This window comes from Nomascus leucogenys, chromosome 2, assembly GCF_006542625.1.
Source record: "Nomascus leucogenys isolate Asia chromosome 2, Asia_NLE_v1, whole genome shotgun sequence".
Lineage (NCBI taxonomy): Eukaryota > Metazoa > Chordata > Mammalia > Primates > Hylobatidae > Nomascus > Nomascus leucogenys.
Genome location: NC_044382.1, coordinates 53075415 through 53097079, shown reverse-complemented (window position 1 = coordinate 53097079; position 21665 = coordinate 53075415). Strand labels below are relative to the sequence as shown.

The window sequence follows — 21665 nt, the reverse complement described above, 5'->3', positions numbered from 1 at the left end:
AGGCTTTATAAGTCACAACCTTTATAGCCACCTGTCTTTTCCATTGTTATCTTGGCTGCTGCCACATCTCTTCCCCTCTGGGGAAATCAGGAGCTTCTGTAGCCCAGAGGTGGAAAATCACAGGCTTTAGCCTTCCCAGCTGCTTGTCCCTGTAGTGCAGCAATCTCCAAGAGATGAAATCTGCTTATTGATGCTCCTAGTGACATGAAGGACTCCAGGATGGCCAGCACTCTGGGTCCATTGCCACAAGTGCTGCTTCGTGCCTTATGATTAGCTCTGGTCCACTGTTTTCCCATTGATCAGGCAGGGTCGAAGCACCTATATGTGTTGGACCCGTATAGCTGTTGGCAGGTGGGGTGCCAGTGATACAGGAGGAACATCGTGCAGGCTCACTTCCACAGGGCGGGTGGTGGGAAACTTTGGGGGATGATTGGCCAGCTGTAGGGATAGAAGTGAGGCAGGTGAGTGCCTGCGCCTGCTATGAGCAGGAGGGCTTCTGGCTGAAGGTAGAGGCTGTCTGCTAGACAAGGCTCTGGCCTCAGTGAAATGGCATGCCAGTTTGGCATGGTATACTCCCATGCCCAGATATTCTGTAGGGGACACTGGCTATCTTCTGAATCATAGCTGTTCCCCTGCCCTTCCTTCCACAGCCCCTCCTGGCACTTCTTTTCATGCTTTCAAGCTTCATACCAGGCAGAACTGCCTAACATGAATTGAACACCTTCCCTATGCAAATTAATGAGTCCCTCAAGGGGCTTAACTTAGTGGACCACTTAACAGAATACACAAGTATGGAGGAAAGGGTTCATTCCAGTGCTGTGACATCCTAGCAGAGGGAGCAGTTCTTTCTAGCAGATAGGATCAAAAGAGCTACATTATAGTCAAGAGGTTTCCAATTTGGTTCAGTGTTGTGGTCTCTAAATAAAGTTAGGGATAGGGTCTCTGGCCAAAAGCGAACCTACTATCTATTATGTCTCAGTTTCTTTGGCAGTGCCAGATGTTTCTGCATACAATGCCCCACAGCCTCTTCCACAATCAGGCTCAGATTGGCAGGACAAACAGATATTGAGCCAGCTCTGCTTGTGTCTCCACAATGAGAGCCAAACCTCCCAGCTGGAGGATGGTAGATGGTGCTCTGAGCCCCTACCTGTGCTGCTGGCTGCCAAGCCCTTGACACCATTGCATGGAGGACTTCATAGTGCTTATTACTTGGCACCACTGATGGCGGAGTGTTAGGTGATGCCTTTTCCTTTATCTCTGCCCTGCCCTGAGTTCTTGGAATTTCATCTGAGGCTGAACCCATTAAAGAGCAAGCTTCACAAAGGTCCTGAGGCTTTCTTGTTTCAACCAGATCCTCTTCATCAGGGACATAACTGAATACTGTCACACTTGTGTGACAAATATTATGGCTTGCTTTCTAATGGGATAGACTTCCCCCTCCATCTTTTTGTTTTGTAAACAAAATCAACTTCAAAATAAGCTATTTTCCTTCCTTCCTTCCTTCCTTCCTTCCTTCCTTCCTTCCTTCCTTTCCTTTCCTTTCCTTTCCTTTCCTTTCTTTTTTTTTCTTTTCTTTTCTTTCTTTCTTTCGAGATGAGAAGGAGTCTCGCTGTGTCGCCCAGGCTGGAGTGCAGTGGCGCGATCTCGGCTCACTGCAAGCTCCGCCTCCCGGGTTCACGCCATTCTCCTGCCTCAGCCTCCCCAGTAGCTGGGACTACAGGTGCCCGCCACCACACCTGGCTAGTTTTTTTGTATTTTTCAGTAGAGATGGGGTTTCACCGTGTTAGCCAGGATGGTCTCAATCTCCTGACCTTGTGATCCGCCCGCCTCGGCCTCCCAAAGTGGCGTGAGCGCCCGGCCTTTTTTTTTTTTTTTTTTTTTTTTTTTGAGAGGGATTCTCGCTCTGTCACCCAGGCTGGAGTGCAGTGGCGCAATCTCAGCTCACTGCAACCTCCAACTCCTGGGTTCAAGCGGTTCTCCTGCCTCAGCCTCCTGAGTAGCTGGGATTACAGGCGTGTGCCACCACGCCCAGCTAATTTTTGTATTTTTAGTAGAGACAAGATTTCACCATGTTGGTCAGGCTGGTCTGGAACTCCTGACCTCAGGAGATCCACCCACCTGGGCCTCCCAAAGTGCTGGGATTATAGGCGTGAGCCACCGTGCCTGGCTAAAATAAGCTTTTCTAAAGCAACCCGACCTGGGTTTTAAAATGCAGCAAAATATGAGATGGGAGGAAGGGGGCTTAGTGTCCAAAGCAGAGCCTTAACAAGCTTCATGTCTGTGGAAGAGATCATTGTCCTATAGGGTGGTGTGTGCGCCAGCCTGACCCAGAAGTGGATTGCATGTAAGAGCCTTGACCCAGGGCATCCATGGACATCTGTTGAGCAGTCCACTAGGAGAGGGAAGCTAGGAGGTTATGCTCTGTGTTTTCTCCCCGGTTTCAAAATAACAAAGGACTGTCATGGTGGCTCATGCTTGTAATCCCAGCACTTTGGGAGGCTAAGACAGGAGGATCATTTGAGCCCAGGAGTTTGAGACCAGCCTGGGCAACATAGTTTTTTAGTTTTGCTAAGATTCTATCTCGACAAAAAGTTTTTAAAAAAATTTTAAATGAGAACAAAAGATAATATACAGTGCTTCCATAAAATTTCTACTGGTAATAGTTTTTTTTTTTTTTTTTTTTTTACTATTTCTTCTATAAATGTATTTTTAATCATTTTTAGTCTGTTATCACCTTCAGAGCATTGACAACTCTTAAACTTTTTTTTAGGTGATCGAAGTATATGATTTGAGTAAAGTAAAGTTAAAATATTGGTAAGTTTTCTCCCCTGCTGGTATATGTCACACTTGGTATAGACAGGCCATATCTACTACCTTCATTAAGTTAGTAAAGATTCACATCTGTCACAGATGTCAATTATAGCCTAGTGCCGTGATTTCCTGAGGCAACCTTCAAGCCTGCTCAGTTTCCTGGAGAAGAGCAGTAAACCTCATTAAGAATATGTGATGTGTTTAACACTTCACGTGTATGTCATCTAACTTAATCCACTCAACAAAGCCAGACCTCAGCTCACAGGTGATGTGACAGTCTCCTGGGTTATAGCTGCCCTCCCGCTGACAGCCTCTCTTGGCACCTCTTTTCATGTTTTCCTAAGTAATAGAGGTGGGACGAACCAGATAGGTCTGACTCCAAAGCCTATGCTGAAGAGAATGCCAAAGAGACCACCATTTTAGAGCTATAATGTACTTTTTAGAATTACAGCGGGGATGACATGCACAGTCCAAAGTTGTTGCACCCCCATTATGGCAAGGCAGCATGCCTGCATCTAAAAATCTAGAATACTCCTTCCTTTCTTTTTTTTTTTTTTGAGACAGAGTCTCTCTCTGTCACCCAGGCTGGAGTGCAGTGGTGCCATCTCGGCTCACTGCAACCTCCGCCTCCTGGGTTCAAGCGAGAGAATACTCCTTTCAGTAAGTCTCCTTAACTGGCTTCCCTTTCCCTTTTTGAGGGTGTGAAGAGGACCTGATTCCTGGGGCAGGCTCAGGCAGTTTTGCTGATAGAGGAGTAGACAAGCAAATGTGTGGTACCACTGGCCCCTGCAGGTTCTAGTTGTCTTTTAGTTTTACTAGGGCCTTCATACCTCAGCGTCTGGTGGCTTCTCTTCTCTACCCTTTTCTTAAGAGTCACTGGTGTCATAAAGCCCCAGAGGATCAACTCTGTATATTAGCCTCATGAGAATTGACCTTCTCCTGACCTCATTAATTCTCTTATTTAAAAGTTCTCTTGGCCGGGCACGGTGGCTCACGCTTGTAATCCTAGCACTTTGGGAGGCCGAGGCGGGCGGATCACGAGGTCAGGAGATCGAGACCATGGTGAAACCCCGTCTCTACTAAAAAAAAAAAAAAAAAAAAATACAAAAAATTAGCCAGGCGTGGTGGCGGGCGCCTGTAGTCCCAGCTACTCGGAGAGGCTGAGGCAGGAGGATGGCGTGAACCTGGGAGGTGGAGCTTGCAGTGAGCCGAGATGGCGCCATGGCACTCCAGCCTGGGCGACAGAGCAAGACTCCGTCTCAAAAAAAATAAAAAATAAAAAAAAAATAAAAGTTGTCCAATTAAACTTTGTATTTTGATATATTTAGAGACTCACCTGCCTGTGTCTTAAAAATAACTCTCCCAGCTACTATCTCACATGATCTGTGGGCCCATCTTGTGAAGCCTAGTATTAAAAAATATTTTTGTTTTTCAGTGGCGTGCATTTTAATTCTCAGGCCATAGCTCCTACCATTGAACAGATTGACCAGTCTTTTGGCGCAACCCATCCTGGAGGTAAGCCAAGTCCATCTGATTCCTCTGGTCATCAGTAGCAGTTCATAGCAATAAACCTGCCCGGTAGTGCCATCCCACCCACTTCCTGGAGTCAGGCTCCCATAGGATTGTGGGATTGGTACTTGGGTGTGAAGGAAACATCCTCCCCCTTGTTTTCAACCTAGTAGGCCAGTTTAGAAATAAGCCACAAGGAAGGTATTGTCAGTCATTACTCCCTGCCAGGCTGGTTTATGTTAGCCATTTCAGATGCCAGTCAACCATGTTATTTTCTTCTCCCCCACCCCAACAGTGTACAACTCCGCTGAGCAGCTCTTCCATCTCAACTTCAGAGGACTGTCTTTCTCTTTTCAGTTAGACTCATGGACTGAGGCTCCAAAGTATGAGGTTAGCCCTTCCTGTCCCCTGGTGTTTGTTGCCCAGTGTCTGTGGTATGGCTCAGCAGACAGTGTCATGGTATGGGAATAGAGGAGTGGGTATTAGATAGGCAGACTTTCTTTGGTTTCCATGTATTTGAGCTCTTTACAGGGTAAAGTCGTAGAGGAGGTGGGTTGACAGAGGAAGAACAATGCTCAGGCTGGCATTGCAAGGAAGAGGATACTTCCCACAATGGAGTGAGGTCAGGCTCACTTTTCAGAAATAAGTTCATTCATTCCTTATTTTCAAGCTCCTAATCAACAGTTTTCCTGGTGGCCTAGAATTTGGAGATTTCATCCTCTGGATTTTCAGTTACCTTTGTTTTTGCAAACATTTCATTCATCCTTGGGGCTGTGAAAATGATAAGCTTTCGTGAGGCTTATTTTAATTAAGGAAGCATTTCTGCATTTTCCCCTATGAAGAAAAGGAAAACTGAGCGGGTGTGGTGGCTCACACCTGTAATCCCAGCACTTTGGGAGGCCAAGGCGGGTGGATCATGAGGTCAGGAGATCAAGGCCATCCTGGCTAACATGGTGAAACCCCGTCTCTACTAAAAATACAAAAAATTTAGCCGGGTGTGGTGGTGGATGCCTGTAGTCCCAGCTACTCAGGAGGCTGAGGCAGGAGAATGGCGTGAACCCGGGAGGCGGAGCTTGCAGTGAGCCGAGATCACGCCACTGCACTCTAGCCTGGGCGACAGAGTGAGACTCTGTCTCAAAAAAAAAAAAAAAAAAAAAATTAGCCGGTTGTGGTGCTGCCCACTTGTAGTCCCAGGTACTCGGGAAGCTGAGGCAGGAGAATCACTTGAACCTGGGAGGTGGAGGTTGCAGTGAGCTGAGATCATGCAACTGTACTCCAGCCTGGGTGACAGAGTGAGACTCCGTCTCAAAAAAAAAAAAAAAAAAAAAGAAAAGGAAAACCAAGCGAAATTAAAGGTGGACTTGCACGGTTTTGGGGAGTTTACTGACCCAGAGCCAGAGAGCCAGGTTTGAGGGTGCGCTTTGACCCTTTGACCTGAGCAGCTCTTGAAGACCATGAGTGACAGGGAAGACCAGAGCCTGAGTCCCATGACCTATAGTGCCCTAAGTAAAACTCTTGACCTTTGTTTGCAGCCCAATTTTGCCCATGGCCTGGCTTCTCTCCAGATACCCCATGGAGCAACTGTAAAACGAATGTATATCTACAGTGGCAACAGCCTACAGGATACCAAGTAAGTGTAAGGAGCATGAGTTTCATGCTAAGGCCTGGGCTGCCTGGGAGAAAGAACCAAGCCTCTGCTCCTTCTCTGTCTGCCCCCAGGGCTCCCATGATGCCTCTGAGCTGTTTCCTGGGCAATGTCTATGCTGAGAGTGTAGATGTTCTTCGAGACGGAACTGGACCTGCAGGTTTACGACTTCGCCTACTTGCTGCAGGTCAGTGACTGGCTTTGAGGTTGGTACATTCCGCATTATACCCATGTTGAGATAGTCTAAAATCCCACGTGCTTAGGGTGTGTCTTAGTCCATTCAGGCTGCTGTAACAAAATACCATAAACTGAGTGGCTGCTAAACAACAAAAATTTATTTCTTACAGTTCTGGAGGCTGGGAAGTCCAAGATCAAGGCACTGGCAGATTGAGTATCTGGATGTGCCTGTAGTCTAGTTCATAGAAGAGACTTCTCCCCGTGTCCTCATATGGTGCAAGGGGCTAGTTAACTCGCTGGAATCTGTTTTGTAATGGCACTAATCTCAATCCTGAGGTCTCTGCTTCCATAATGTAATCACCTCCCAAAGCCCTGACCTTCTAATACCATCGCCTTGGCGATTAGGATTTCAACATATGAATTTTAGGGGAACAAAAGCATTCAGTCCATTGCCACATAGTTGGTAGAAGACAAATTATGCAGATGTTTATGGTTAAAGCTTTTGTTTAGTTTTGTCAAGGGACTGCACATAGTCTTATAATTAGCAAATCTTAATAAGCAACAGCACTGCTTCTCTCGGCATGCACATAGGCCTGCTGTGTGCTTATATAGCTTTGTGACAGTTCCCAAGTGTTTCCTGGAGATGCATCCTGTGGGTTGCAGTGCTATTGCTCTCCCCTTTTTTCTTTTTTCTTTTTTTTGAGACAGAGTCTTGCTCTGTCGCCGAGGCTGGAGTGCAGTGGCGTGATCTCAGCTTACTGCACCCTCTGCCTCCCGGGTTCAAGCGATTCTCCTGCCTCAGCCTCCCGAGCAGCTGGGATTACAGGCACGCATTACCACACCTGGCTAATTTTTGTATTTTTAGTAGAGACAGGGTTTCACCATGTTGGTCAGGTTGGTCTCAAACTCCTGACCTCGTGTTCCATCCGCCTTGGCCTCCCAAAGTGCTGGGATTACAGGCATGAGCCACCACACCTGGCCAGCTCTCCCCTTTTTTCTACCTTTTTTTGTTTTGTTTTGTTTTAAAAGAGATGGTCTCATTCTGTCATCCAGGCTGTAGTGAAGTGGTGCAATCATAGCTCACTGCAGCCTCAAAACTCCTGGGCTCAAGTGATCTCACCTAAGCCTCCCAAGTAGCTAGGACCACAGGCACGTGCTACCATGCCCAGTTAATTTTTGTGTATGTGGAGATGGGTCTTGCTGTGTTACCCAGAATGATCTTGAACTCCTGGGCTCAATCGGTCCTCCCTCCTTGGCTTTCCAAAGTGCTGGGATTACAGGTGCAAGCCGCTACACCCAGCTTTTCTCCCTATATTGCCCAGGCCGGTGTGCAATGGAATACTGTGGCCTTGAACTCCTGGGCTCAAGCAATCCTGCCTTAACCTCCTGACTAGGCTACAGGCATACACCACCATGCCCGGCTCCCCTTTTTCTACCCTTAATGCCAAGTTCTCAACGTAGGCAAGCAGACGAGACTTGTTGAATTGTGGTTTGGCCACACCTTGGCAAGAGTTTTGCCAACCATGAACAACAACAACAACAAAAAGAAAGAGTTGGCTGGGTGCGGTGGCTCATGCCTGTAATCCCAGCACTTTGGGAGGCCAAGGCGGGTGGATTACCTGAGGTCAGGAGTTCAAGACCAGCCTGACCAATATGATGAAACCCCATCTCTACTAAAAATACAAAAATTAGCTGGGCGTGGTAATGCGCACCTGTAATCCCAGCTACTCAGGAGGCTGAGACAGGAGAATCGCTTGAACTTGGGAGGCGGAGGTTGCAGTGAGCGGTGATAGCGCCATTGCACTGGAGCCTGGGCAACAAGAGCGAAACTCCGTCTGACAAAAAAAAAAAAAAAAAAAAGAGTTGCCACCTTCAGTACCTGGTCCCTCCAGGATCCATGCCTCATTTTGTGACATTCCCATGCGTGGCCAACATCGGCTGCTTTGGGTTGTGGATCGTGCTAAACGGGACTGGGAGCTTCAGCGTGGAGTTTGTTCCCATAAAGACAGCTGAGCACCTTCATGGAGCTCATTGCCTAACCAGCATTTATTCATAAATTGGGTTCCTACATCAGTCTCTGAGGCATTGGTTCTTCTTCTTATTTTTCTTTTTTTGCTTCTTTTTTCTTTCTTTGAGACATGGTCTCCTTCTGTCACGCAGGCTGGAATGCAGTGGTGTGATCTTAGCTCACTGCAGTCTCTACCTCCTGGGCTCAAGTGATCCTCCCACCTTAGCCTCCCAAGTAGCTAGGACTGCAGGAGTGTGCCACCACGCCTGGCTAATTTTTATATTATATTTTGTAGAGCCAGGGTTTCACCATGTTGCCCAGGCTGGTCTTGAACGCCTGAGCTCAAGCAATTTACCCCACTTGGCCTCCCAAAGTGCTGGGATTAGAGGCAAGAGCCACCGCACCCAGCCAAGAAGTACCTCTTAACATAAATCCTTACATCTTACCATAGTTGTGTGATGATCTGATTAAAGTCTTCTCCAGCACGCATAAGCTTATGGGGAAAAAACAGCATTGCCTTTTTTTTTTTTTTTTTTTTTGAGACTGTCTCACTCTGTCACCCAGGCTAGAGTGCAGTGGTGTGATCTTGGCTCACTGCAACCTCTGCCCCCCGGCTCAAGTGATCCTCCCACCTCACCCTTCCAAGTAGCTGGGACTACAGACACCCACCACCATGCCCAGCTAATTTTTGTATGTTTTTGTAGAGACAGAGTATCACCATGTTGCCCAGGCTGGTGTCGAACTCTGAGCTCAAACGATCCATCCGCCTTGGCCTCCCAAAGTGCTGGGATTACAGGCATGAGCCACCACGTCTGGCCAGAAACTGCACTGCTTTTGTTCACTTTTGTTTCAACATCTAGCACAATGTCCTAGCCCATGGTAGGCAATAAAATAGTGAATGAATAAGTGAATGAAGTATCCAGAGCTTCATGTCATATGTGGGGGATTGAATAAGTCCCTGGCATTATTTTGAATAGATAGTGATCTCTTGTACAGTCTTAAGCCGTGGTGACCTGATGTTTCTGATTGCATGCAGTCTTGCCCCTCGCCAGACCTAATAATGTAGCATGCAGCCAGTAGCTTCTCTGGGGCTCCCAGAGAGGGTCTCTGGTCCTAACCATAACCTGACAACCTCTCTCTCTTGTGTTTTGCAGGTTGTGGACCTGGCCTATTAGCAGATGCCAAGATGCGGGTATTTGAACGTTCAGTGTATTTTGGTGATTCCTGCCAAGATGTTCTTAGCATGCTTGGCTCTCCACACAAAGTCTTCTATAAATCAGAAGACAAGGTAGGGGAATTATGTTGCAGTCTCTCTCCCTCTTTTTTTTAATCAACACCAATTTAATATTGAGTATAAACTGTTTGCTATTTTCCCATAGAACTTGTTCTAATTAAAGCTAATGGTAAAGTAAATTGAAAACTTTTCTAACCCCTGTAGTCCAATTACCCTGACTCTGTCCCTCTCCATAGTGCCTACCTTTCCTTAGAGACCAAGGCAGTCCATAGTCAACGACAGCTGGCCCCCTCTCCTCCTAGACTGGTCAGCACCAGCAGCTGAGACTCCCCACACTCTTGGTTTTACCGCAGCTTAATGTTACACATGGAACACAATTTGTAGACTTTCAGTTAATCCAGAACTATTAGAGGGATGGATTTTAATTTATGGTTATTTTTTCCCTACAGATGAAAATTCATTCTCCTTCCCCTCATAAACAAGTTCCATCGAAGTGCAATGACTACTTTTTTAACTACTTCACTCTTGGAGTGGTAAGTTGTGATTCCTCAGAGAAGCCCTTCATTTCTATTGGGGTGGGCAGTGCACCTTTGCAGATTTGTGTGTCCACATGCAGCTGGAACCATGCCTGGGCATTGGGGAACCTAGCCCCAGCTGGCTTTGCCCGGGGTTGTTTTGCATAGGCTCTGGTACTCCAAAGTAGACCTTTCCTGCAACCAGGATTGCTCAGGAACACTAGGTTCCCTGGTATATGTTGACTTCTTTTCTGAGAGAAACATGTTCCACAGATGGAGGTCTTGGAAATTATTCAGATTAAGCTGTTTGGATAACTGCCCTTTTGTAAAGCATAGGAGCTTCTTCTTGAGTCACAAAATGGAGACTGAAAAGGATTGGAGACAGTGGGGTGTGCTTGTAGATTTTTAGAGGACCACCCCAGAGGCATTGCTGTAGCCCTGTGCTCTGGACCCAGGGAGCTGGATATAGCTGGTAGCTGGCCAGTGCGGACAGTCAGGCTGGTGGGTGAGTTGCAGACATGAGAAATTATTGTATAAACAGTGTTTCAGCAGGAAACATCTCAGAGGCCGGGCTGGCCTGGACCATGGGTCTTGTAACCTTTGAGCCTTCTAGGGTCTGAGGTCCTGAGGCAGCAAACAGTAGATTCCAGAGAGGGAGTGAGGAGAGACTGAGTCTGCCTAAGTGGGAAAGACCAAACACAGGAGCCAAGAGTAGTAGGGTAGCTGCTGTCGGGTTGTGAACTCCTGAGAGTAGGATGGCGGCAGGAGGGAACAGTGCTGTTGCAGCTGGACCTCTGGTTCAAGAGCCAGTGATGACGGTATCTCGAGAACCTTAGGGTGTCGCTTTTCCAGTGTGGCCGGTGGCGCCTTTGCCCCAGTTTTTGCTTGGTCCCACTGGGCTCATTCTGCTCACTCAGCCTGGCAGGCTGCGCTTGGCTCACGCTACCAGCCTGGATCCCATGCCTCCCAAGGGCAAGTCAGGCATGGAGCAGCAAGGGATGTGTGAGCGAGTGAATGTCGCCTCCGGCCACTGTGCCCAGCCAGGCATGCTGACTGCTGTGGTGGGGCAGGCAGCTCCAGGCGCCAGCATAGGCACCAGCTCCATGTAAGGGTGAGGCTAGATCACATGTACCGCAAGTGGCTTCCATTGTGGGCACCCATATCTGGACAAGGAGAACGTGGTGGCACCCGGAAGCTTGGAGACACCAAGAACCACAGAGCCCCAAACAGGGTATCTGGGGTGTCGGGGAGCTCCTAGGTCTGGGCTTCCTGAAGGGCTGCAGCTCTTCTCTCCTTGTCACCCGCAATGTGGAAAGTGGGGCAGGGCATTTCAGCCCTATTTGTGTTATACCTCTTTCAGTCCCACCATTTGGTGGGTCCCAAGTTCTTGTCCTGTGGCCAGGAAGAATGAGGTATGCAGACAGCTGGAGGGTGAGCAAAAAGGAGAAAAGCTTTATTGAGCAACAGAACAGTTCAGAGGAGACCCATAGTGGGTCCTTTCTGCAGGCAGGTCGTCCTGACGAGTGTCCAGCTCTCAGCAGAGAGAAGACCCATAGTGGGTAGCTTCTTTCTGTAGGCAGGTCATCCTGAGGAGTCAAGGAGACCTGAAGTGGGTAGCTCCTTCCCACAGTTGGTAGTATTGACGTCTGTCCAAGTCTGGCTGAATCCGGGGTCTTTATGGGCTCAGAAGGGAGGAAGTGCATGCCGATTGGTCCATGAGCAGGCCCGGAAAAAGCACCATAAATTCTCACTCCACCCACAGACTACCCAGAGCTGGCAGCCTGGCTCCCAGGCCTCAGGCCATCCCTGGCTTGAAGGTGGGGTTTCACCTGGGACCCAGCCCTTTCCGCCTAGGAGCCCTTCTGCTTCCTACATGCCATCCATGGTGCCCATGCTGTTCATGCTGAGGCGGCAAGGGGGCTAGCATGTCAGTGCTGCCCTGAGCGTGTGCACTCCCAACCAGGTCATGACAGTGCCTGGGCTCAACCACAACTTTGCTCCTCCCCAGAGCAGGCATCAGGAGTGGGGAGAGGCTAGGGAGTGGGAGCAGGCACTTTCAAGCCTGCTGGGGCAAGGGGCCTTCTGGGCCCCTGAGAGTGCAGGGATGCCAGGGTCTGGAGCTGCAGTTGGGAGGCTGCAGCTACACCCAGGAGCATGGACTCCTGCCCTGCCAACTTAGTAGAGGCCAGGGCTCTCACCTGTTCCCAGTTCCCACAGGCTCTGCATAGTTCTATGGGAAAACAGAGGTCCCAGCCACACTTCCTCTGCTCCAGTCGGCAGCCTTGCAGCGGCCACTCCAGATGGGCCATTGCTGCCATCAATAGGTGACAGGGAAGATGGAGAGAATGGACTGGCCTCAGTAGGACTTAGTTGGCTGTGGGTATGGGGGTAGAGTCAGAGGTGACCCTGAGGTCATGGGCCCAAGCAGCTGGATGGATATGAAGCTGGGAAGGGTAGGGGATAGGAGGGAAGTATTCACTGGGTGGCATCAAATCCAGGTCCAAGTCCTAGAAAGAGGTCAGGCTGAAACTTCAGTTCCTGGGGTTGCTGACTCCCACAGAGGGTGTAATGGAAGCCAGGAGGGTCTGATGGATCATGGAATTCAGAATAGTCAAGTGGTCTTGAGCCTCTCAAGAACCAGGTGACTTGGCTGGCATGGTGGCTCACGCCTGTAATCCCAGTACTTTGGGAGGCCAAGGTGGGTGGATCACCTGAGGTCAGGAGTTCGAGACCAGCCTGACCAATATGGTGAAACCACCATCTCCACTAATAGTAATTACACAAATTAGCCAGGCATAGTGGTGTGCACCTGTATTCTCAACTCAAGGAATCCTCCTGCCTTGGCCTCCCAAAGTCCTGAGTCTGCATCCTCGAATTCTCTTGGCTCTGCTGCTTACCATCTGGGCACCATGCTAGGTGACTTACTGACCTCCTGGGGCCTTGGTTTCCTCATCTCTAAAGAGGAACCTGCCTTGAAAGTTTGTAAAGCACCTTTATTCAATAAATCTTTATTGAGTACCTACTGTGTGCCAGGCATACTCTAAGAGTTGGGGATACAGCAGTGAAGAACACAGACGGACAACCCTGCCCTCACGGAGCTTATATTCAGAGGGAAGAAAGCCATTTAGCAGGACAAAGAGCTAAAATGGATAGTACAGTGTGTTGAGAGGTAACACACGTGACAGAAAAGATAAGGTATGGGGCCAGGCACAGTGGCTCACACCTGTAATCCCAGCACTCTGGGAGGCCAAGGTGGGCAGATCACCTGAGGTCAGGAGTTTGAGACCAGCCTGGCCAACATGGTGAAACCCTGCCTCTACTAAAAAAATAAATAAATAAAAAAAATTTTAAAAAGCCAGGCATGGTGGTGGGCGCCTGTAATCCCACCTACTCGGGAGGCTGAGGCAGGAGAATTGCTTGAACCCAGGAGACAGAGGTTGCAGTGAGCTGACACAGTGTCACTGCACTCCAGCCTCCACGACAGAGTGGGACTCCATCTCAAAAAAGAAAAAAGAAGGAAAATGTCTAAAAGCTGGTTGGCCTGTCCCCTGGACTGTTGTCTGGAAGAAAGGTAATGCCTGCAGGCATTCTCGCTGTGGAGTGCAGTGGATGTCCCAAGTTGGACATGCCTTTGGAAAGGCTTCTGCCCTGCCTCAGTAACTTTCCCTCCTTGAGTACCCTTGTTTTCTATCCCAGGACATCCTCTTTGATGCGAATACACACAAAGTGAAGAAGTTTGTTCTACACACCAATTACCCTGGGCATTATAATTTCAACATGTGAGTACACCTGTCTGTACCTCCCCTCTGTGAAGTGAGTTTTGGGCTGAAAACCCCAGGAAAGAGCTTGTGGCTTTGGGTGTTCACTAATTCATCTACACCTGAATTCTTGCTGTTTCATGGGAAGTGAATTTCCTGAGTGCTTGCTGTGTTCCTGGCACAGGGTCCAATGCCTTACATCTCTCTGTTTGAACCCATTTTACAAATAGGGAAATAGGTTCAGAAAGCTTGATGTCTTATCCAAGGTAATAGGCTCTCCAGAACCCAGGGCCAGGATCTTTTCTGTTCGACTTCCGTGCCTAAATCTGGCCTCCCCCAGTGAACACTGTCAGGGGCTCAGAGCCAGAGCTTTGGGCAGGTGTGTTTGGTTCTGTTTCTCCTGGGGTGTGGGGTTGGAATATGGGAGTGGCCAGGCCTTCTAGGAGGCCCAGCCTTTACCCATCTGCCTTCTCTCTAGTTATCATCGCTGTGAGTTCAAGATCCCACTAGCCATAAAGAAAGGTGAGTAGTGAAAGCTCTCAGGGTAAGGGAGGGGTTTTAGAGTCTGTTTTCCACTGTGAGAAGGGAGAAAGATCGAAGCAGTGGTTGGGTGTGTGGAGCCTCTGCCCATGGCCTCACTTCCTCTGGGGTGGGCTCATTGTTCTGGGGACTGCAGTGTTCTTGGTCTGAGTCTCCTAGAGGCCCTTGAGGCCTTTTCCTATGACTGTGGGATTGCTGGCCTCTGGAGGGGAGAGTTTCTTATCTACAGATGATCATCCAGTGGCCCACAGCCCATCCTTGTTGCCTGCCACCCACTGCCAATTGGTGTAGTTCACACCTGACTGACCTCCCTTCACCCCTCCATCCTCTTCCACCCTGGAACTCCAAAACAGCCTGTTAATCCTCCCCATGTACTCCAACCCCAGTGCAAAGAGACACCAGGTCTGGATCCTACCTAGGGCTGGGGCCACAGGTAGGCTGGGCCAGCTACCAATCTGCCCCACTGTCTTCTCTTTTCAGAAAGCGCAGATGGTCAGACAGAAACATGCACGACCTACAGCAAGGTGAGCATCTATCTTCCTACCTGGCACAGAATGAGGTGGACATGAGCCTGCAGGCAGTATGGGGCCGTGTCCTCTAGGCCAGCCATTGGTCACAGGAATGTTCATGTCCCTACTAACCCCTGCTCCCATCTATCCCTCTTGCAGTGGGACAACATCCAGGAGCTCCTGGGCCACCCTGTGGAGAAGCCTGTTGTCCTGCACAGGTGAGTGGGAGTTTGATGTCCCTGGCCACCCCACCTGACTCTTCAGAGCCCAGAAAGCCGAGGGAGGCCTGGCACAGTGGATGTTGCTTAAAAATTACAGAAGTTTCTGGTATTGCCACAAGCATACTTCCTGCCCCACTCTGCACATTAGGACTAAGTCAACTGTTCTGTGTGTTCACCTGTGATAGAGAGAATATCCCCAGGGGTAGCTCCCCACTCCCAACCCTACCTCTAGGTATGGGGGCCTTCCCACCCTTAGTTATTCAATAAGGGGCTTGGCTGGCTGGCCTAGGCTTTTTCCCATCAAAGCTGCTGCCTGCTGAAGTCCACAGCCCCATTCCTGGTTGCCATGCTGCCTGAGATTCTCTCACTCAAGAGGGCCCTCTTGACTCCTCACCACCCTAGTCCAGTACCACAGTAACTTTTTTGCCCTGTTGGGCTCTGTATGTATAATTCTGAGTTGAGTGAGGCCATCCCTACCCCTAGGAACTTGCAGGCCTGTGTGGGAAACAGACATACACTCACAGCCATGAGAGACTACTGGCCAGTATCCCATACCCCAGAAAACACTGGATCCCTTGCTTCAAGGCCGTGGCCTCTGTCTGCCTCTCTAATTCTGAATTCTCTGGCCTCAGGTCTTCCTCCCCAAACAACACCAACCCATTTGGTTCCACATTCTGCTTTGGTCTTCAGCGAATGATCTTTGAGGTAAGCTGTGGAAGCCCTAGAAATAAACTGCCTGTGGGGTTGCTGGTCATGGTAGGGCCAGGTGAATGATGGAGGGAAATTGGGGAGGGCCTCACTGCCATAGTGGGCAGATTCATCCTTCTTCAGCAACCGTGTCTGCTGCATACCCGGCCTCCCCACACTTACCAGTGAAGGTTCAGAAATGATGTTGAGAAATCTGGGGTCACAGAGGCCGAAGCAGCGGTCTGTATCCAACAAGATGGTAGGTAACGGATCCCAAGTTTCTATCTGAAAACATGATTATAGCAGGGAAGGGAACCACAGGGCAAGTGGGGCCCAGCTGAGGGTGTTGGGGGCCCTCCAGTGGCATGTGAACGAATGCATTGTAGGGGAGTGAGTGGCTCTGGAGGCCCCACTGACTTGGGAGAACAGCGAGCTACCCTTGTTTTCCCTGTGGATGCAGTATCTCCAGCAGACACTTAACAGTTCCAGAAGAACTGGACACATGGCCGTGGTAAAGGCTGTGTATAACCATTGAGAAACAGGCAGATCTCAGGCAGAGGGGGGCCCTTAGCATGAACCAGGGGAGGTTGAGGAGTCGGGAAACCCAGCCCTTAGGTGCAGGTATGTCACAACCTCCAGCCTTCGTGCATGGGATCTGCCTACATCCTTCTACCCCTCCCCCCTTGACCCACTGTCCTCTTCTCACACCAGGTCATGCAGAACAACCACATTGCCTCGGTGACCCTGTATGGCCCCCCTAGGCCTGGTAGCCACCTGAGAACAGCAGAGCTCCCCTAGGGACATCATCACCCATGCCTCTCTGTCCCGTGGAACTGTGCATCACATCCTGCTCAGTGGGCCTCTGTACCACCCTGTGGGTTTTCTTGGACACCTGGCCAGTGTTGAAGGGCTGTTGCGATGTTCTGAGGTTGGGCTCAGGCTGGGTGCTCTGCCATGGGCTGAGAGGCCCAGATATTCCTCTGTCCATCCTTGGCCTGCTGGTGCCAGCAAGGGACACAGACTGCAAAGAGAAGCACAAAGTTTGAGCCTTGATTCCTGGACCCAGGAGCTCTCAACTAACAAGCAAGGAGGCAGGACACGTCAACCCTTGTCCCATGCACATTGGGAAGACTTGGGGCTCTTTCTGTGACTGAGGACACAGGCACCCAGGATAAGGACAAGGTCCTGCCTTTGGCCCCACATTGCCACATGACCCTTAAGGCAAGCAGGTAGCGTGTCCATAGTACTTGGTTGCGACATTTGCACTACATCCACTTTAGTTACTTGATGAGCTGGCTGTGGCCAGGGTGGCCCACCTGCCCTTCCCTGTTCCTTTCTTGCACGCGCTCCCTGCCTAGGCACACCAAACTGGTTGAAACACAGCTTTCTACCATCCAGGTACGTGCCCAGGCCTGGTTCTCACCCCTGTTGGAGTCAGCTTTCAAGATTGCCTGTGCCCCTGCTCTGCCCCAACCTGGCTGGCAGGGCTGCATGTTTCCATCCTGTTTGCCTCTTTTATTTAATGCCAAAGTTTTAGCCAAAGACATCTTCCTGCTTTTGTTGTGTTTCAGCATTCTGTTCTGCACTGTGGGCTGGCTCCCTGCCCCAACCCTGGGCACTGGCCCCTGGCTGGGCCATTTCATGGCTCAAAGCCTCTGGGGGCTCAAGGAAGCCTGGGCTGCTCAGTCCCTTCATGGGTCTTGCTAATGGAAAGTAGCATATATGTGCTTTAAAAATATTAATCCTTTTGAAAAGAATTGAGAAGAGAAATGTATAATTTTATCCCATTTTTAATATTTTGGTCTAGCAACTTGTGATACATAGATGACAATTTTGTGAGTTTTTCAAATGTGTGTACAGATTTTTGTAAATATGACTCTTTTGTAATTAACTCATGTACAGCCTCATCCTGTATAGTTTAATGATGAATGTGCAGGGGACCTGTCTCAGGCTCCTATATGGTTCCTGGGCCTTATAGCCAGGTTTGTGTGGCGCTCCCATGACTTTGTGACTGACTGGTGTCTTCCCATTTGGACTGTGGCCTGGCCAGAGCCCCTTGCATATCCCCACTGTCAGGGGCAGCCAGGACTGTTCCCATCCTCCTGGAATGGGGGAACCTTCCTTATCCCCTGCTCACATCCCCTCTCCAATAAAGCACCTGTGCCCTCAGCAATGGCCTGCCATGTGCTGTTGCTGGGATGTTTGTACTAAGATAAGTGTGGGTATTGGTTTTTTGAGCAAGGGGGTGGTTGAAGCATATGGGGAAATTAATAGTGGTGGCGTATCAGGGGAAGACATTCCTTGGCTTCTCTGAGGGGATACAGCCTCCAGTGGGAGACTGGCATTGTTGTGTGGGTTCAGGGGGTGGGGAAAGACTAGGTAGGACCGTGCACTCATTTGTCCCTTATGTGTTGCTCCATCCCTGGTGCTTGGCCACACCTGGGCCCAGGAGAGGTTGTGGGAGGCATAATGTCTGTTTTCAGATGAGCTGTGGCAGAGTGCCTGCCAGGTTCATGAAGGCTGTGGCGGCCGGAGCCCCTCCACCTCCCTGTGGGGCCTGGCCTTGAGAGCCTCTGCATGCGTCCGCGTCAGCCTAGGGGTTCCAAATCCAGCAGTGTGGTAGGATTCCATGAGTCCCTGCCACCCCACCAGAACACACCTCTGTGCTACTAGGAGGACCAGACATGTCCACTGCTCTGGGACCTGTTGGACAAGAGATGGTCATCTACCACCCACCCTTGGCTCGCTCAAATGATCACCATTACACGAGTTTCAACTGGTTCCAGCAGGGCGGACCACCAGGAGCCAAGCTTAACCCCCATCCCCTGGGATCCTGTGGAGACAGGCACCTGGTGATCAGGGAAGAACCACATACACGGCAATAATTTGGGAAACCGGCTCCATCCTGGGTCTGAGTTAGGAGCTTGGGGCTGTAGTGGGGAGCTAGGAATCCCATTGGAAGGGGCCTGCTGCGACAGGCTGTGGATGCGCACAGGCTGGCCCATGCGGCCCGTGCAGCAGGCGCCACATAAGCCAGATGTCAGCGGCTGAGAGCCCGTGCACTACAACCAGCTCGCGGTAAAAGCAGGGGTCGAAGGTACTCAGATGCGGCGCGGCTGAAGGCTGGGGGATGCCAAAGGTGCGGAAAGCAGGGTGAGGCTCGGGCGTGAGCCGCAGGCGCTGCAGACACATGCCCAGAAAGACGTCGTCGATGGGGAAGAGCTCGACCTGCGCACAGGCGCCAGCCAGGCGGTGCAGCGTGGCCCCGGAAAGCACAAAGCCACCGCCGCCCGCGTAGGCCGGATACGCGGGCAGGCCGTACACGGCCTCGGGGATGTAGTACTTGCTAGCCCGCGTGCGGATGGGCCGCGCCTGCACAATTACGTCACCAGCAAGCAGGTCTTGCGCCGGATCCCGCGGTGCCAGGAACTCCAGGAGATTCCCCACGTTCACGAACACATCTGCGTCGCCCTTAAAAATGAAGCGCACGTCGGGGCAGAAAGCTGAGGCCCAGGCTAGAAAGTGGATCTCCTTGAGCGTTAGGTTAAAAAAGGTGTCGTCGAAGGCCCAGAGCAAGATGTCCGCATACGCAAGGCTCTCGGCCCGCAGCAGGGCGCGCCAGTGGGTTTGCGCGCCCTCCCCCACTTCGTCGGCCCCGCCCGAGCCTGCGCCCCTGGGCACGCCCAGCAAGAATACGCGGCGCACTAGCGCCCCCTGCATGCGACCCTCCGCGCCCCACGTCTGGCGCACGGCTTGGCGCCGCTCGAAGTCCTCTGCCACCGACTTGACAGCAATAAGCAGGTCCGGGCGGCCACCAGGTGCGCCGTCGCCGCGGCACTTGTGCGGCTGATTAATGAGCAGTGGAAACCGCCGCTGGTCCTTGGCGCGCAAATAGCGGGCGAAGTCAAAGGGTCCCGTAGGCGTGGGCGGCGCCGGTGTGTCCCCTTCGTAGGCCGGCGGGGCTGCACCCGCGTCGGGTAACTGGAACGCGCGGGGCCTGGGGGTGGGCCTCGGTGCCGCCCTCCCTCGCGCTCGCGGCGCGCTCGTCGTCGGGGCCGCGCCGTCGCGCTGCGCATAGAATAGGAGGCCCAGGGAGGCGCCGAGGAGCAGCGTGAGCGACGCGTCCCTGCGTAGGCGCAGCCTCCTCCTCATCTCCGCGCGGCCTGAGCCCTCCCTCCCCTGTAAGGGTCGCAGTCGGCGGCAGGGGGCAGCGAGCCTCGCCCTCCCCAGATGGGGGGCGGGAGGCCACCCCCGGGGGGCTCCAGCGACCGACGGTTGAGCCCCTTGCGTTGTTCTCCTCCCGGCCGTGTCGCACCGCCGGGACGGGCAGCCTGAAGGGACAAGAAATTCACCCATGTAGCCAACTCCCCCGCCGCCTCAGTTCCAGCCCAGGACTGCGACCCAGGGCCAGGCAGGGAGACAGGGAGCCTCGGCCCCTCCCGCGCCCGCCTCCCTCGCGCTGAGTCTGAATCCCTTCCACCCCTGCCATCCCCTCAACGTCGGGCCCTGGAGTCCCGACACTCACGCTCGGCCCTCGGAAGTGGCGCAGCCCCGGACGCCCTGGCCTCCGGGGCTCAGCGCAGGGTCCCAGGGGCCGCCATGGACCGGGCCCGAGCCAAATGCAGCGTTGGCAGGAAGGGGGGGAACCGGTGCCGTGCCACGTGACCCTCCAGCTGTACGCGCCCGGACATCTGGAGCTCAGCTCCGCCCCGGCGCCAGGAGCACTCCGGCCTCCGAGTGGGGACTAATCCCTGAGAGGGAGCCTCCTCACGGTCAGTCCCTCTGGGAAGGGCTGGTCTGGGTGCTCACACCCCAAATACGCCTTTCCGGGGATTGGGAAGAAGCATCAGTTCCTCTGGTTAGCTCCCCCAACTCTCCACTCCCCACTCCCGCGTCTCTGGAGTGGGGCGGAGCCTGGGCTGCTAGGAGCCCCTGAGCAGGCCGGTTCCAAATGCGCATGAACCTGGCCACCATCCCGGGCGGGCCTCTCCTCAGCAGCCCTGATTCTATCAGGCGGGGTGCATACGCTGCCCCTGAGACACATGGCTGTCTTCTTACTCCTGGTTCTGCCATGCTCCCCACCCCCAGTAAACACACGCACGGGACAAACAAGGCAGCCCACCCAATCCTCAGGGCAACCCTGCCAGCAGCTCTCATTCATGCCCAGATGGGGACACTGGGGGCTCCTCGGGGAGTTAAGTGATTTGCCCAGGATCCAAGGGCCAGAAAGCTCTGCCCCCAGGTCTTCTGAAATTCAGTCCAGGATTATTTTATCTGTCCTTGCCCCGCTCATCCATCCACTGGGATACAGAAAAGCGGGCCAACCCAGTCTACTTTAATTTCACAGGCAAGCACTTCAGCCTGTCTCCCCGGGGGCTAATGGACCTGAGCCCAAGCCAGGTGCAGTTCTGAGTCCCCTGGTCCCCAGCATAGCCTACTGCAGGTAGAAATGATCAGGACTGTGCCGCTGCAGGTCAGACTGGGCTGGCAGGTCAGACTGGGCTGGCAGGGATGGGGACAGCTTGGGAAGACTCCTGGCAGAGGCCTTGGCTAAGGGATTGCTCTGGGATCCAGGTGGACAGAGGTGCTCTGCAATAGAGAGCTAAGTCCTTACCCAGCTCAGCTGCCAGCGCTCTCTTTCTTGGTCCCAGCCCGTGTGGTGGAGCCTGGAATAGACAGCCTCCACCAGTCTGTAAGAACCCAGTCCCATCCTCTGTCCGAGGGCTATATCTGCTCCTGATGGCTTCTTCCCACCAACGTTCAATCTTAAAAAGCCAACTCTCTGGCTGGGTGCAGTGGCTTACTCCTGTAACCTCAACACTTTGGGAGGCTGAGGTGGGTGGATCACTTGAGGTCAGGAAGTCGAGACCAGCCTGGCCAACGTGGTGAAACCCCCATCTCTACTAAAAATACAAAAATTAGCCAGGCATGGTGGTGGGCGCCTGTAATCCCAGCTACTCAAAGGGCTGAGGCAGGAGAATTGCTTGAACCTGGAAGGTGGAGGTTGCAGTGAGCCAAGAACACACCACTGCACTCCATCCTGGGCAACAG

At 51.8% G+C, this 21665-nt stretch overlaps 2 protein-coding genes across 6 annotated transcripts in view; one reads left to right on the top strand and one right to left on the bottom strand.

The window, feature by feature from the left end:
- C2H16orf70 (chromosome 2 C16orf70 homolog) overlaps window positions 1-17821 on the top strand; it is a 36567-nt gene extending 18746 nt beyond the window's left edge. For 2 of the 4 annotated variants that reach the window (XM_003262873.4, XM_030795607.1), the window contains exons 5-17: window positions 2771-2814; window positions 4247-4326; window positions 4616-4710; window positions 5853-5950; window positions 6040-6152; window positions 9305-9438; window positions 9834-9917; window positions 13596-13678; window positions 14136-14179; window positions 14678-14721; window positions 14866-14924; window positions 15560-15632; window positions 16326-17821. In XM_003262873.4, coding sequence (XP_003262921.1) covers window positions 2771-2814; window positions 4247-4326; window positions 4616-4710; window positions 5853-5950; window positions 6040-6152; window positions 9305-9438; window positions 9834-9917; window positions 13596-13678; window positions 14136-14179; window positions 14678-14721; window positions 14866-14924; window positions 15560-15632; window positions 16326-16412 — 1038 coding nt within the window. In that variant the 3' untranslated portion in view covers window positions 16413-17821. The remainder of the gene's footprint in view (window positions 1-2770; window positions 2815-4246; window positions 4327-4615; window positions 4711-5852; window positions 5951-6039; window positions 6153-9304; window positions 9439-9833; window positions 9918-13595; window positions 13679-14135; window positions 14180-14677; window positions 14722-14865; window positions 14925-15559; window positions 15633-16325) is intronic. The other 2 variants (XM_030795613.1, XM_030795610.1) reach the window with 2 other exon arrangements.
- B3GNT9 (UDP-GlcNAc:betaGal beta-1,3-N-acetylglucosaminyltransferase 9) lies at window positions 17389-20476 on the bottom strand. Of its 2 annotated transcripts, XM_030795598.1 has the most exons (2): window positions 20140-20476; window positions 17389-19945 (listed from the first exon to the last, which is right to left on the bottom strand). In XM_030795598.1, exon 2 carries the CDS (start codon window positions 19764-19766, stop codon window positions 18558-18560), a length of 1209 nt encoding a protein of 402 aa, XP_030651458.1. In that variant the 5' UTR covers window positions 19767-19945; window positions 20140-20476; the 3' UTR covers window positions 17389-18557. The 2 variants fall into 2 exon arrangements, with proteins under 2 accessions (XP_030651458.1, XP_030651454.1); XM_030795594.1 differs by lacking the exon at window positions 20140-20476 and having other exon boundaries at window positions 17389-19979.
- Between the last annotated feature and the right edge of the window lie 1189 nt (window positions 20477-21665).